The sequence below is a fragment of the Symphalangus syndactylus genome, chromosome 4 (genome assembly GCF_028878055.3).
Source record: "Symphalangus syndactylus isolate Jambi chromosome 4, NHGRI_mSymSyn1-v2.1_pri, whole genome shotgun sequence".
In the NCBI taxonomy this organism is placed as follows: Eukaryota; Metazoa; Chordata; class Mammalia; order Primates; family Hylobatidae; genus Symphalangus; species Symphalangus syndactylus.
Window position 1 is genome coordinate 21,714,533 of NC_072426.2, and position 13,272 is coordinate 21,727,804.

At 37.4% G+C, this 13,272-nt stretch overlaps 1 protein-coding gene across 11 annotated transcripts in view; it reads right to left on the minus strand.

Annotated features, from left to right (window-relative positions):
* Positions 1-668: 668 nt before the first annotated feature.
* SENP6 (SUMO specific peptidase 6) overlaps positions 669-13,272 on the minus strand; it is a 115,211-nt gene continuing 102,607 nt past the window's right edge. For all 11 annotated transcript variants that reach the window (XM_055274227.2, XM_055274224.2, XM_063637861.1 and 8 more), the window contains 5 exons: positions 6,971-7,074; positions 5,179-5,267; positions 2,994-3,062; positions 2,750-2,900; positions 669-1,191 (listed from right to left, as the gene is read on the minus strand). In XM_055274227.2, coding sequence (XP_055130202.1) covers positions 982-1,191; positions 2,750-2,900; positions 2,994-3,062; positions 5,179-5,267; positions 6,971-7,074 — 623 coding nt within the window. In that variant the 3' untranslated portion in view covers positions 669-981. The remainder of the gene's footprint in view (positions 1,192-2,749; positions 2,901-2,993; positions 3,063-5,178; positions 5,268-6,970; positions 7,075-13,272) is intronic.

Here is a 13,272-nt window from a genome sequence, read left to right on the forward strand (position 1 = left end):
GTACTTTTACATGTAAAAAATAATTTACACTGAAAAACTCAAGCAAAAAGTCTGATACTTTATCAAAATAATAAGAACAAAATGAGCAATGAAAAAATAGCAAAAGCTTTACAAAAAAATAGTAAATTCCTATTTAAATTCCTGTGTTTACACAGATTAAAAATGCTTATCAATTAACTATATGACACAGATTGTAGCATACTTTAAGCTGTAATAGAGAAAGGTAACACGGGATATTTGAAATTCAAGCTGCACTTACCAAAATAGTTTTAACCTGAGTCTTTGATGTCTTCAAAAATGCATTCGATGATAATATATGCAAGAATAGTTATTTTTTGGTAGTATAAGGTTACTTTTTTTGAATTGCTCTTAATACTCTTTCCTCTTAAATATTTGTGTAAAATTACAAATATTTATTACATTTCTTGGGTTCACTGAACACAAGGCAGTATATGAATTGAAAGGCTGTTACTTTGTTCCTGTTACACAAGCATATAAAGATGCTTCGTTCAAAATATCTTAGATTTAATATTATTTTCACATTTTGACTTATTTTAGAACAAATATAAAGGGTCAAAATATTACCATAGATATTTGAATATTCCCATGAACTATGTCACACCCACTGAGGAATTAAACAAGTTCACTAAAGAATATCAAATTAATCATTTCCTCCTATAAATATTTTCTTTTTATTTGTGTTTAGAAGTGCAATTTTAGGTACTATTAACAGAAAATACATAACAAAAGCTTCCTAACAAGTGAAAAAAATAATTATAAATGCTGGAAAAATTGGCCTCATTAACATATTTACAGACTTTTACTTAATACATACGCCTTTGGAAATTAATTATGTGACATTTATACAAGCATCAAAATTTCCAAATCACTGAGTAGTGAGCACTTCAGTTCTTTACTGTCTATACCCAAATTTGAAAGTCATTTAGTTTCCGAAGGTAGAAATAACAATAACAGAAATGGTCAATCTGAGATACTATTGACATATTGTTCTGTTCCTTCGCCTAAAGGTGCTTCTGTTGAGTAAGTGTCCTTATGCTTTTTTTTCTCTTTGCTCTGATCTTCCTGTAGCTTCAGAATTATGTTTCGGATTTCTTCTCTTTTTGTTCTCATTCTTGGTGGAGGAAACCAGTTTGCCAAATTCATAGGTAGTTCAAAATTGAGAATTGGATTCTGAAAATAAAACAATTAAATGCGTATTAGAAAACTGTAATAAATAACCTTTCATTTCAATCACAGAAACACTCCAAAGTTAAAAATAAGAAAACCCAACAACTCATTCAATATGTATTTGTGTATTATCTATCACATGCCAAGTACTGTGTTAGGTATTGGAGATACAAGACACAGTTTCTGTCATAGATCTTATAGTCTAGATCAGGGTTTGCCAGTGGACCAAATTCTGCCCACCGCCTGTTTCTGTAATAAAGTTTTATTGGAACACAGCCACACTAACTCATTTACATATGGTCTGCAGATGCTTTCACTGGACCACAGCAGAACTAAGAGGCAATAGAGACTGTACAGTTGCAAAGCCTAACATATTTACTACTTTATTAACAAGTTTGCCAGCTCCAGTTTAGAAAGACAGGTAATTCAACAATTAAAACAAGAAATATGGCAAGTATTATGACAGTAAGTATAGAGTACTGTGAAAATACATATCTGGGGTTTTATGCAATTGCAAGAGGAAGTGATGTTTAGGCTAAGACCTGAAGAATGAATGTATGTTAGACAGCCAAGGTATGATAGAAGCAACAAAAAAGTATTCCAGGTTAGGAAATATGAATCAAGGCCTAGAGGCAAGAAAGAACACGAAGCAATGGCATTCAGGTGGCTGGCTGTTGTATTAAAGCTAGAGTGAAAATGGTGGGAAAATGAGGCTAGAAGCTTAAATAGGGGGCCAGATCACATAGGTGCTTATTAATCACGTGAAAGATTTTGGTCTGTAAATCAACAGCCACAGGAAGCCACTAAAGATTTAAAGCAGGAAAGTAACAGGATTAGATTTATGTTTTTGGAAAACAACCATGAAAAACAGAAGGCAGCAGTCATAGGAATCTGTTAGAGATTGGTATAGCAGTTCAGAATAGTGACACTCGAGGATAAAGAAGTAAATCTATCTGACATTAAATGACACAATTCACAGAACCTAGTGGTCATCCACTGTATGGTGAAGATAGGAGTCAAGATCACTGTAAAGAATATAGAAGAGAGGTTATGTGTGGTACTGCACCTCTGAAGTCAAAGCAAGAGAGTGAGGAAGAAATGGCTGACACTGTCAAAGGGTGCTGGAAAGTCAAGAGCAATTTTAACATAAGGGTAAGGATAAAGCCAGATTTTAGAGATTTGAGAAGTAGAATCTGTAGAATTAGAGAGTGAATATAAACACTTCTTAAGAAATATATCTATGAAGAGGAGAAAAGAGGCTAAAAGAGGCAGTGTGAATCATGGGAGAGATTTCTTAAGGTGGAAAGAGCTAGTAGAGAGGGCAGGTTGATTGTTCAGTGATAGAATGAGCTCAACAAGCCTTGGATTTAATGAACTGTAAATATACTATTTTTATGCCTTGAAGGTTCTTCCATTTAGAAGTTTTTGCTCCATGGCATAATTTTTGAAACAATAATTTTGAAACTCTTTAAAATACTTGCTTATTGTGTTTTTTACTAAGGTAAAGTTAAATGCACTATTTTATTATTTATTATATCAGATCCAACAAATTGAAACCTACCTCAAAAAAGCTCTCTACATACTGCAATACATATACACCACAGTCACTGAAGTTGTTTTGCTGTGGTACTTTTGGATTAGAGCCCTTCATAACATCTTTGGAAAAGCTTCTTTTGCTTCCTTTTTTAACTTCCCATTCCACTTCTAAATACCTGCAATAATTCATATATATTAAGAATACACACATATATAAATATACATAGTTCTTCATCCCCATCAGAATACGAAATAAAGTGTGAACTTACTCTCTTAAAATTTTGACAACATTTGACCGAGAAGGGCCTCGGAGTGAGTCCATAAGTAGGATACAAGGTCTGCAGGGTAAAAATGACCAAAAGTCGAATACTTCGTAATATTACAAAGGCACAGAAGGATTAAAAGTGGCATATTATAAACAATCAAATTTAAAACCTTCAAAATCCCCTTTGTATGACTCAGTACTACTGAGGGAAAAAAAAATGAACCTTATAGACACATACGAACTTTATAATCTAATAATACTTAAATATCTATGGACATATTAAATATAGAATTATAGAATATTAACCGTATTTTAGCTATATTTTATACTAAAATTCTGTAGTTGGTTTCTAAAAGTACTTCAAAATTAGTAAAAAGTCAAACAATTCTGAAAATTTGAACATCCCCATATTCTAAATCAATAAAAGAAGGGCCATGAAAAAGTAGAAAGAAAATAATCCCCCCAACCTCAGCCCATTTTTTTCAGGCAGGGTCTCACTCTGTCACCATGTGAAGCGGCGTAATAACAGCTCACTGCAGCCTCAATGTCCTGAGCACAGGTGATCCTCTCACCTCAGCCTCCTCAGGAGCTGTAACTACAGGCATATGTGACCACGCTCAGCTAATTTTTGTAATTTTTTTGTGGAGATGGGTTTTTCCACGTTGCCCAGGCTGGTATAGAACTCCTGGGCTCAAGCTATCTGCCCGCCTCAGCCTTCCAAACTGCTGGGATTATAGGCATGTGCTACTGCGGCCAGCCAAAAATCTCATTTTCAACTAAAACTTATTATAGATAACAAAACAGGTAATCATCACATAAAATAATTAGTTTAGAACATGTTTTTTTTTTTTTCAAGATTCCACTTCAGAACACTCTGTATAACACTCTGTATAACTCTGTATATAAATATTGATGGCTGAAGATTCAACTTTCAGTATTTTAATTCTGTAAAGCTATGTTGTAAACTCAAGTAAGGAAGTCTAATGTAGAGCCCAAACTCCTCAAATGTTAAAAAAATCTAGGTTATTTTTTAGCCACCACACTTGGCTATTTTTTTTTTTTTTTTTAACTTTATCCAGAGATGGCGTCTCACTGTGTTGCCCAAGCTGGTCTTGCACTCCTGGCCTCATGCGATCCTCCTGCTTTGGCCTTCGAAAGTGCTAGGATTATAAGTGTGACCCACTGTGTCTGGAAGTGATCTAGGTTCTTTCTTCTAAAATTCTATAAAGTTTGGAGCAGATTCTTTAACTACTCTAGGTCTCTATTTTTCTGTAGAATGATGCTGCATTTTCAAAGTCTCTTAATAGAGTTTCTGTCAACATTTTCTATAAAAAAAGTCAAAGGAGATTAAACCTAGAAATAGGTAATACTTCACCTAAGAAGTTCAGCATCTCAGAAGAAACACGTACTTCTAAAAATCAAAACTGACTCACTCTTAATTGGAGTTCTCAGTTGGAACAGGTCTCTTACGTCTGCCTTGGGTTACTCCACAGCCTTCATAAAGTAGCTAAGGAATCAGTGTAAACTCCAACCCCATGTTACTGTTTTGATATATAGTGATTTCGCTCCAAAACACTGTAGGTAAAAAGGAATAGTGGTTCACTATCAAAACTTGTGGCCGGGCGCAATGGGTCACGCCTGTAATCCCGGCACTTTGGGAGGCTGAGAGGGGCAGATCACTCGAGGCCAGGAGTTTGAGATCAGTCTTGCCAACATGGCAAAACCCCATCTCTACTAAAAATTCAAAACTTAGCCAGGCATGGTGGCACGCACCTGTAGTCCCAGCTATTCCTGAGGCTGAGGCATGAGAATCGCTTGAACCTGGGAGGCGGAGGTTGTGGTGAGCTGGGATCGTGCCACTGCACTCCAGCCTGGGCGACAGAGTAACACTCTGTCTCAAAAAATATACACATAAAAAATTTAAACAAAACAAAACATTTGTGTGTGGACATATGCATGCAGAGGCTGGGGAAACTGGCAAATGGAGGACTGAAATGATTACCCATTCTTCCCATTTTAATCCCTGGATAGCATGCCTCAAGTTTCCTCACTGACTCTGACAGCATTTATGAGTTTTGCTTAAGTATTTATTTAAAAAAAAAAACAAAAAACTGTCCTGTTATGTTTTATTTTATGAGCATACTTAAATAAAAATTATGTAGTTTGCAAGATACACAGTTAACGCTTACTGTTTACAGATAGTAGGCTTTAAATGCCACTGTCCTATTTCTGAATTGCAGTTGTCATCAGCGAGGAATCCATCATCACTGCTATCATCCTATAAAAGATAGCCTACTGTTAATATTGAAAATACATAATCTAAATAACTAATAACCTAACAAAATAGCACACCGGAGACAAAAATATTTGTGATGATTGTCAAAAAATTTTTCTCTATTTAGGTGATTAGACACTAGAGATGTGGTATGTTACTTAATTCCAATTATCTAATGCTACAACATTGACATTTTAAGGAAAATAAACTACCAGAGGTTTATAACAAATTGTTATATCTATTTACTCAATCTAGAATAAATCTTTAAGACTGAATATATGACTGATTCTTCTGCCACCAAATATTACTGCTCTGATTTTAGTTTATTTTTACAAAAATATAGCTTGTTGGCTAAGACAGCTATTTCACAATAGGATATAAAATAACATGTTATTTTACATGAATAATGTTTTCACATCAGAAATATTTAAAGGGTTTTTGGAAACACTGTTTTCCTTGAGAAACCCATATATCCATCTCACTTGAGAGAAGCTAACTTAAGGACACTGTGTCCTTATTCTGTAGATTCTCTTGAATGTAAAATAAACAAGGCTTTTTTGGTCATTGTTGTTCTTTGAGAAAGCTTCTGGCAACTTTACAAATGGAATAGCCAATAGTAGGAATAATAGTAATAATAAAGCACAGTTACATTAGCTTGTTCACATCACAGGTAACTGCTATAACCGAAAGTACCTAAGTGCTCATTATAAATCATGAATGTAATTCCTATATATGTTGGATTGAAAAGCTGTATTTAGCTGCCATACATTGTAAACCAAGAGATATCATAAAATGCCTTTTGTTCACCAGAAGATTAAGCAAAAAGGAGAGATGGTACAGCATAAAGCCATCTTCACTACTATACAACTCAGTATGTCCTAACAACTAATGAAAGGTCAGAGAATTAACAAAATGGTATGCTGTAGGATTCTTATAAACTTTTCTCAATATAAAATCCTCTTTTAACAGAAGCTAAAAAGTAAAGTATTTTCACAGATACACTTTATTCTTGGTGTTCATACTGTTTATTAGGGCAAATGAGACTCTAAGGAAAAGTCAGAATTCATCTATATTAACTTTAATTAAACACCATCTGCTTCTGCCATGACACATATAAATTGAATCAGGCAGGAGAAAAAAAAATAACTGGAAAAATGGGAAAACAATATAATTTTTTTGGTACTCATGTACCATATAACTGAAGGTTTAAACATTTGCTTATTGAATGTCAAGTGAGGTTAAAGGTTAAGTATGACCCATAAATGCTTTGAAATAGAAAGGTGGGTATTGGTGGTGGTAGCTGAGTTAGGGTGGGTTAATTAATATTACATTAAAGTTCAGTCCACACCACAGTAGCAGCAACAACAGCATGTATACATTTATCCTGGCAACTTCTGACTTGAAAGCTGAATTTGTTTTTTAAGATATGATCCAAATCCAGAAGCCATGATAAATTACTAGTTGAAGAAATTGCTTTACAAGACTTTATAAAGTAAGATTTTTTTCTTTTTCCTTTTTTCATTCTTTTTTTAAGAGATGGAGTTTCCTTATGTTGCCCAGGCTGAACTCAAACTCCTAGGCTCAAGAGATCTTTCTGCCTTAGCCTCCCAAGTCACTGGGACTACAGGTGTGCACCGCCATGTTCAGCCAGAAAAACTTTTAATTAGATAAAACATTAGAACTTTTTGCCAAGCATTAAGTTTTACCTGGTTATCCTGATCTTCTGAGAAGTCGACGAGTTCATCTTCAAGCATTTTACCAGCTTCAGGTGATTCATCACTGTAGTTTAGTCTGATTTTGCTTAAGCCATCTGTATCAATAAGAAACATTACATAATAAAAAAAGGCCATGTCTATCACTCATAGTATATGAGGCTGAAATTAATTGCTAGTAGTTAATTAATGATACAGTAGTCAAGGACACAAAATCTGCCTTAGTGTGTAATATCACAAACATTAAGTTACTTTAAAAACCTGGACTGACATGTCAATTACAGTTGTTTCCACTACTCAGATGCTAAAATTCATTAAAATTTAAAAACTAGCCGGGCGCGGTGGCTCACGCCTGTAATCCCAGCACTTCGGGAGGCTGAGGTGGGCGGATCACGAGGTCAGGAGATTGAGACCATCCTGACTAACACGATGAAACCCCGTCTCTACTAAAAATACCAAAAATTAGCCGGGTGTGGTGGTGGGCGCCTGTAGTCCCAGCTACTCGGGAGGCTGAGGCAGGAGAATGGCGTGAACCCGGGAGGTGGAGCTTGCAGTGAGCCGAGATTGCGCCACTGCACTCCAGCCTGGGTGACAGAGCAAGACTCCATCTCAAAAAAAAAAAAAAAAAAATTTAAAAACTAGGTATCAGCTATATGATTAAGTATACATATACTTAAATACATATACATATGTATCTGTGTAAACAAATAAGTACTTTTGTGTTAGGCAAGTCAGGTATCTTTAGTAATGAAAGCTATGACAGTCTGAAAATAACCTATGTCCAATAACAGAAACAGCAAGTCATAGAACATAAAAGAAAATGCAACTGCATAATTTTATAATTAAAATTTCGAAAACGTGGAAAATTATATAATTCAGGGCAAAAATGAACATTAACTACAAGTAAGTAATAGGTCTGTTTTTAGACAAATAATAAGCAACTATTTTGCCGAAAGAAGCTAATCACAACACGTTTCAAAGAAATGTAAGATTTACTACCATTTCAAATTTTTATTTATTTATTTATTTTTATTTTTTGAGACAGGGTCTTGCTCTGTCGCCCAAGCTGGAGTGCAGTGGCACAATCTCGGCTCACTGCAACCTCTGCCTCCCAGGTTCAAGTGATTTCTCCTGCTTCAGCCTACTGAGTAGTTGGGATTACAGGTACATACCACCATGCCTGGCATTTTTGTATTTTTAGCAGAGATGGGGTTTTGCCATGTTGACCAGGCTGGTCTTGAACTCCTGTCCTCAAGTGATCCACCTGCCTCGGCCTCCCAAAGTGTTGGGATTACAGGAATGAGCCACTGTGCCTGGCCTCACTTATTTATTTTTTAAGAGACAGGATTTCGCTCACTCTTTTGCCCAGGTGGAGTCCAGTGATGCAATCATAACTCACTGTAACCTTGAACTCCTAGGCTCAAACCATCCTCCTGCTTTGGCCTCCCAAAGTGCTGGGATTACAGGTGCACACCACTATGCCCAGCTGATTTTTATTTATTTATTTTCCTTTTAAAAATTTGAAAAGCATGACTTTTAGGTATTGTAAACAGGATAAAATAAATTTTGGTATGTTACTAAAAAGGTGTTAAGATATTAATATAAACAAGATGGGATGAAAAGGAAGCAAAAAATCTGAAAAGATATATAATCCAGACTGGCTAACATGGTGAAACCCTGTCTCTACTAAAAATACAAAAACTAGCTGGGCATGGTGGCATGCACCTGTAATCCCAGCTACTTGAGAGGCTGAGACAGGAGAATTGCTTGAACCCGGGAAACAGAGGTTGCAGTAAGCCAAGATCGCACCACTGTACTCCGACCTGGGTGATAGAGTGAGACTCTGTCTCAAAAAAAGAGAAGAGAAAAGATACATAAATCTAACTGTTGTGTTCAGAAGCATACTATTTAAAATAACCAATAAACCAATGAAGCACTATGGGGCCAGGCACAGTGGCCTAGCACCTGTAATCCTAGCTAGCACTTTGGGAGGCTGAGGCAGGAGGATCACTTGAGTTCAGAAGGATCACCTGGGCAACATAGTGAGACCCTGTCTCTACAAACAAAATAAGATAAAGAATCAACCAGGTGTAGGGGTGTGCACCTGTGGTCCAGTTACTCAGGAAGCTGAGGTGGGAGGATCACTTGAGCCTGGGAGGTTGAGACTGCGGTGAACTGTGATTGCACTGCTGTACTCTTAACTTCTATGAAAGTGAGACTCTGTCTCAAAAAAGAACAAAAGTCCACCACAACAACAACAAAAAAAGCACTATGGGCTGAGCGCAGTGGCTCACACCTGTAATCTCAACACTCTGGGAGGCTGAGATGGGAGGATTGCTTGAACACAGAAGTTTGAGACCAGCCTGGGCAACATAGGGAGCCCCTGTCTCTAAAGAAAATAAATTTTGCCAGGCAGGTGACACATGCCTATAGTCCCAGCTACTTGGGGGGTTGAGTTGGGAGGACTGCTTGAGTCCAGGAGGTAGCGGCTTCAGTGAGCTGTGATTGTGCCACTGCATTCCAGCCTGGGCAACAGAGTGAGACCCTGTCTCAAAAAAAAAAAAAAAAAAGAAGAAGAAAGAAAAAAAATAATGACCTCTTCAATTTATCTTTTCCAAAAATCTGTATTTTTAAGTCTGTTTAAAGCTAAAACACCTATATTTGAATAACATTTGTCTAAAATCTTCAGGCAATTCAGAATTAGTCAGTTATAATCAGGTTACTTCTAGCAGCAAATCATGATCTATGTAAACTGTGGTCATATAAATATCTACCTACCTTACACAAACTAAACTAGAAATGCCTTTCAAAAACAGGAGAAAAATAACTTAAATGATGCAGTCAATTCCCCTATAAACAAGTGATCTGGAGTAAATTGAGAGGTGATGACTTGATCAGTGGTTCTCTCAATCAGTGTCAGTTCCTGAGAACTTCTCATATAAGGAGACCATGTGAAGATGTTGAGTGTGATTCTAGAGTTTAAGCATACACATTTTTCATGCACCATGGCAAGTCAATTATTTGATAAGGTGTCAAGTGAAAAAACAGCAAGTGAAAGTAGTGATTCCACACATTGTTATTTCCCTAGTTTACTGTAAAAACCTAATTTCCACTTACTACAGCCTGTTATCTGACATAAGTAGTCAACACTTGTTGACTATATGTGAAATCACTGTATGTGATTTTTTGTGAAACATTTGTTTCAGAGGAAGAGATAGTTGATATGGTATACACATACTAAAAACAAAACAAAAATGTACAAACTATAATTCAAAAATGAGTAAATGGGATAAACAAGTATTAAGAAGGCAAACTACATAAAACAAGTTATTTTTTGCTTTGGCCTCCATTAGGATTTTTGAGGCTATTTACTGAAATTTAACTGGCTGTTACTTGACCAGAAAATTAATTTGTAGGTGAGGGCACTAGAAATCTCTGGAGTTTGTGTATATGAAGCCCTAGGCTTTTGTCCCATTGCTTTAAGTCAAGCACCTTAATTCATTTGAATTCACATTAAAGTATGTAACATTATTGGTCAAAAGGAGACTTTAAAAAGCCACACTAAAATGTAATTCACATACCATATACAGCCATTTAAAGTACACAATCTAATGTTTTTTAGTACATGCATAGCCATCATCACAACCAATTTTTAAACCTTTTCATCATCTCAAAAAGAAACCCCATACCACTTAGCTATCACTCTCTTCCTACATTCCCACCCACCTCACCTGCCCACCCCCCAAAAGCCCCAAGCAGCCACTAATCTCCTCCAGATTTTCCTGCTCAGGAGGTTTCTTACAAGAGCTCAACAGGTTGGGTGAGGTGGTGTGCACCTGTAATCCTGGCTACTAGGGAGGCTGAGGCAAGAGAAGACAATCTCTTGAAGCCAGGAGGGGGAGGTTGCAGTGAGACAAGATTGCGCCACTGCACTCTAGCCTGGGTAATCGATTAAGAGAGACTCCATCTCAAAAAAAAAAAAAAGCTCAACAATAGCTTTCTAACTCACTAAAATAATATAAGCTGGTATAAGTACCAAGAGTATGTTCCATATTCACAATTTTTGATAGGTTCTTTCTGAATTCACATAATTTATTCTATGTCCTATACCAATATTTTTCATCCAAAGAAAATTCATTAGTTCCATGAGCAAGGTATTAAAAAAAAGAAGAAAAATGTATTAGATCTATTCAGTTTAAGAAGTTTGCAAGGCACACACTATAGCATGTTATGGGTTTTTATGGAGAGGACTATTTTACTTGTAGGTTGGAAATTATACAATTGACTTGATATCAAATTTAAGAATTTGAACAGAAACTATTTATTTATTTATTTATTTATGAGATGGAGTCTCACTCTGTTGCCCAGACTGAAGTGCAGTGGCACGATCTCGGCTCACTGCAACCTCCGCCCCCGAGTTCAAGTGATTCTCCTGCCTCACCCTCCTGAGTAGCTAGGATTACAGGCGGGCATCACCACGCCCAGCTAATTTTTTGTATTTTTAGTAGAGATGGGGTTTTACCACATTGGTCAGGCTGGTCTCAAACTCCTGACCTAGTGATCCACCCGCCTCAGCCTCCCAAAGTGCTGGGATTACAGGCATGAGCCACCACACCTGGCCAAAACTAGATTTAACAGGTTCTACAACTACAGAACTGACTCAAGGACAAAAATCAATTTATTAGAGCTGAAGAGAGATTTAAACAAGCAGAGATTGGACCAGTGCTCCTCTTCCCACTGAAAACAGTGAAGGAGAGTGAGGAATGAAGAACCAACCTTTAATTGGAATGTATAGGGAAAAGAAAGAGAGATCAGACTGTTACTGTGTTGATGTAGAAAGGGAAGACATAAGAAACTCCATTTTGGCCTGTACCCTGAACAATTGCTTTGCCCTGAGATGCTGTAACTTTGCCCCAACCACTTTGCCCTAACCTCTTTGCCCCAATCTTGAGCTCACAAAAACATGTGTTGTATGGAATCAAGGTTTAAGGGATCTAGGGCTGTGCAGGATATGCCTTGTTAACAAAATGCTTACAAGCAGTATGCTTGGTAAAAGTCATCACCATTCTCTAGTCTCGATAAACCAGGGGCACAACGTGCTGCAGAAAGCCGCAGGGACCTCTGCCCTGGAAAGCCGGGTATTGTCCAAGGTTTCTCCCATGTGATAGTCTGAAATATGGCCTTGTGGGATGGGAAAGACCTGACCATCCCCCAGCCCAACACCTGTGCAGGGTCTGTGCTGAGAAGGATTAGTAAAAGAGGAAAGCCTCCTGCAGTTGAGATAGAGGAAGGCCACTGTCTCCTGCCTGCTCCTGGGAACTGAATGTCTCGGTATAAAACCCGATTGTACATTTGTTCAATTCTGAGATAGGAGAAAAACTGCCCTATGGCAGGAGGCGAGACGTTGGCAGCAATGCTGCTTTGTTATTCTTTACTCCACTGAGATGTTTGGGTGGACAGAAACATAAATCTGGCCTACGTGCACATCCAGGCATAGTACCGCCCCTTGAACTTAATTGTGACACAGATTCCTTTGCTCACATGTTTTCTTGCTGACCTTCTCCCTATTATCACCTCGCTCTCCTACCGCATTGCTCTTGCTGAGATGGTGAAAATAGTAATCAATAAAAACTGAGAGAACTCAAGTGCCGGTGCAGGTCCTTGATATGCTGAGTGCCGTTCTCCTGGGCCTACTGATCTTTATCTTTGTCTCTGTGTCTTACTTCTTTCTCAGTCTCTCGTCCCACCTGACGAGATATACCCACAGGTGTGGAAGGGCAGGCCACCCCTTCAGGAATGTTCACTATTCTGAAGAGAAAGCTTTAATTTCTGCCTTGGGCCATTTGATTTCAATTTACCAATGTGTAAATTGAGATCTAATTCGTCTTATATATCTAAGACTGCACAACTACTGTTAATGCTGAATACTGTAAATTTCCTATGAAATAAAAATAAATCCAAGTTCCAATAAATGGAAAATGTAAACTTTGTACTACAATTTCAAAATTGTACCCTACAGGTGACAGAAGAGACAGACTACAAAAAGGGCACAAGGGGATTTTTTTTGGAGTGATGGAAAGTTCTCAATTTTTTTGTTTTTTAATTTTGAGATGGGGTTTCACTCTGTCACCCAGGCTGGGGTGCACTCACTGCAACTTCAGCCCCCTGAACTCAAGCGATCCTCCCTCCTCAACCTCCCAAGTAGCTGGGACCACAGATGTGCACCACCACGTCTGGCTAAGTTTCTGTATTTTCGGTAGAGACAGGGCTTTACCATGTTGCCCAGACTGGTTTCA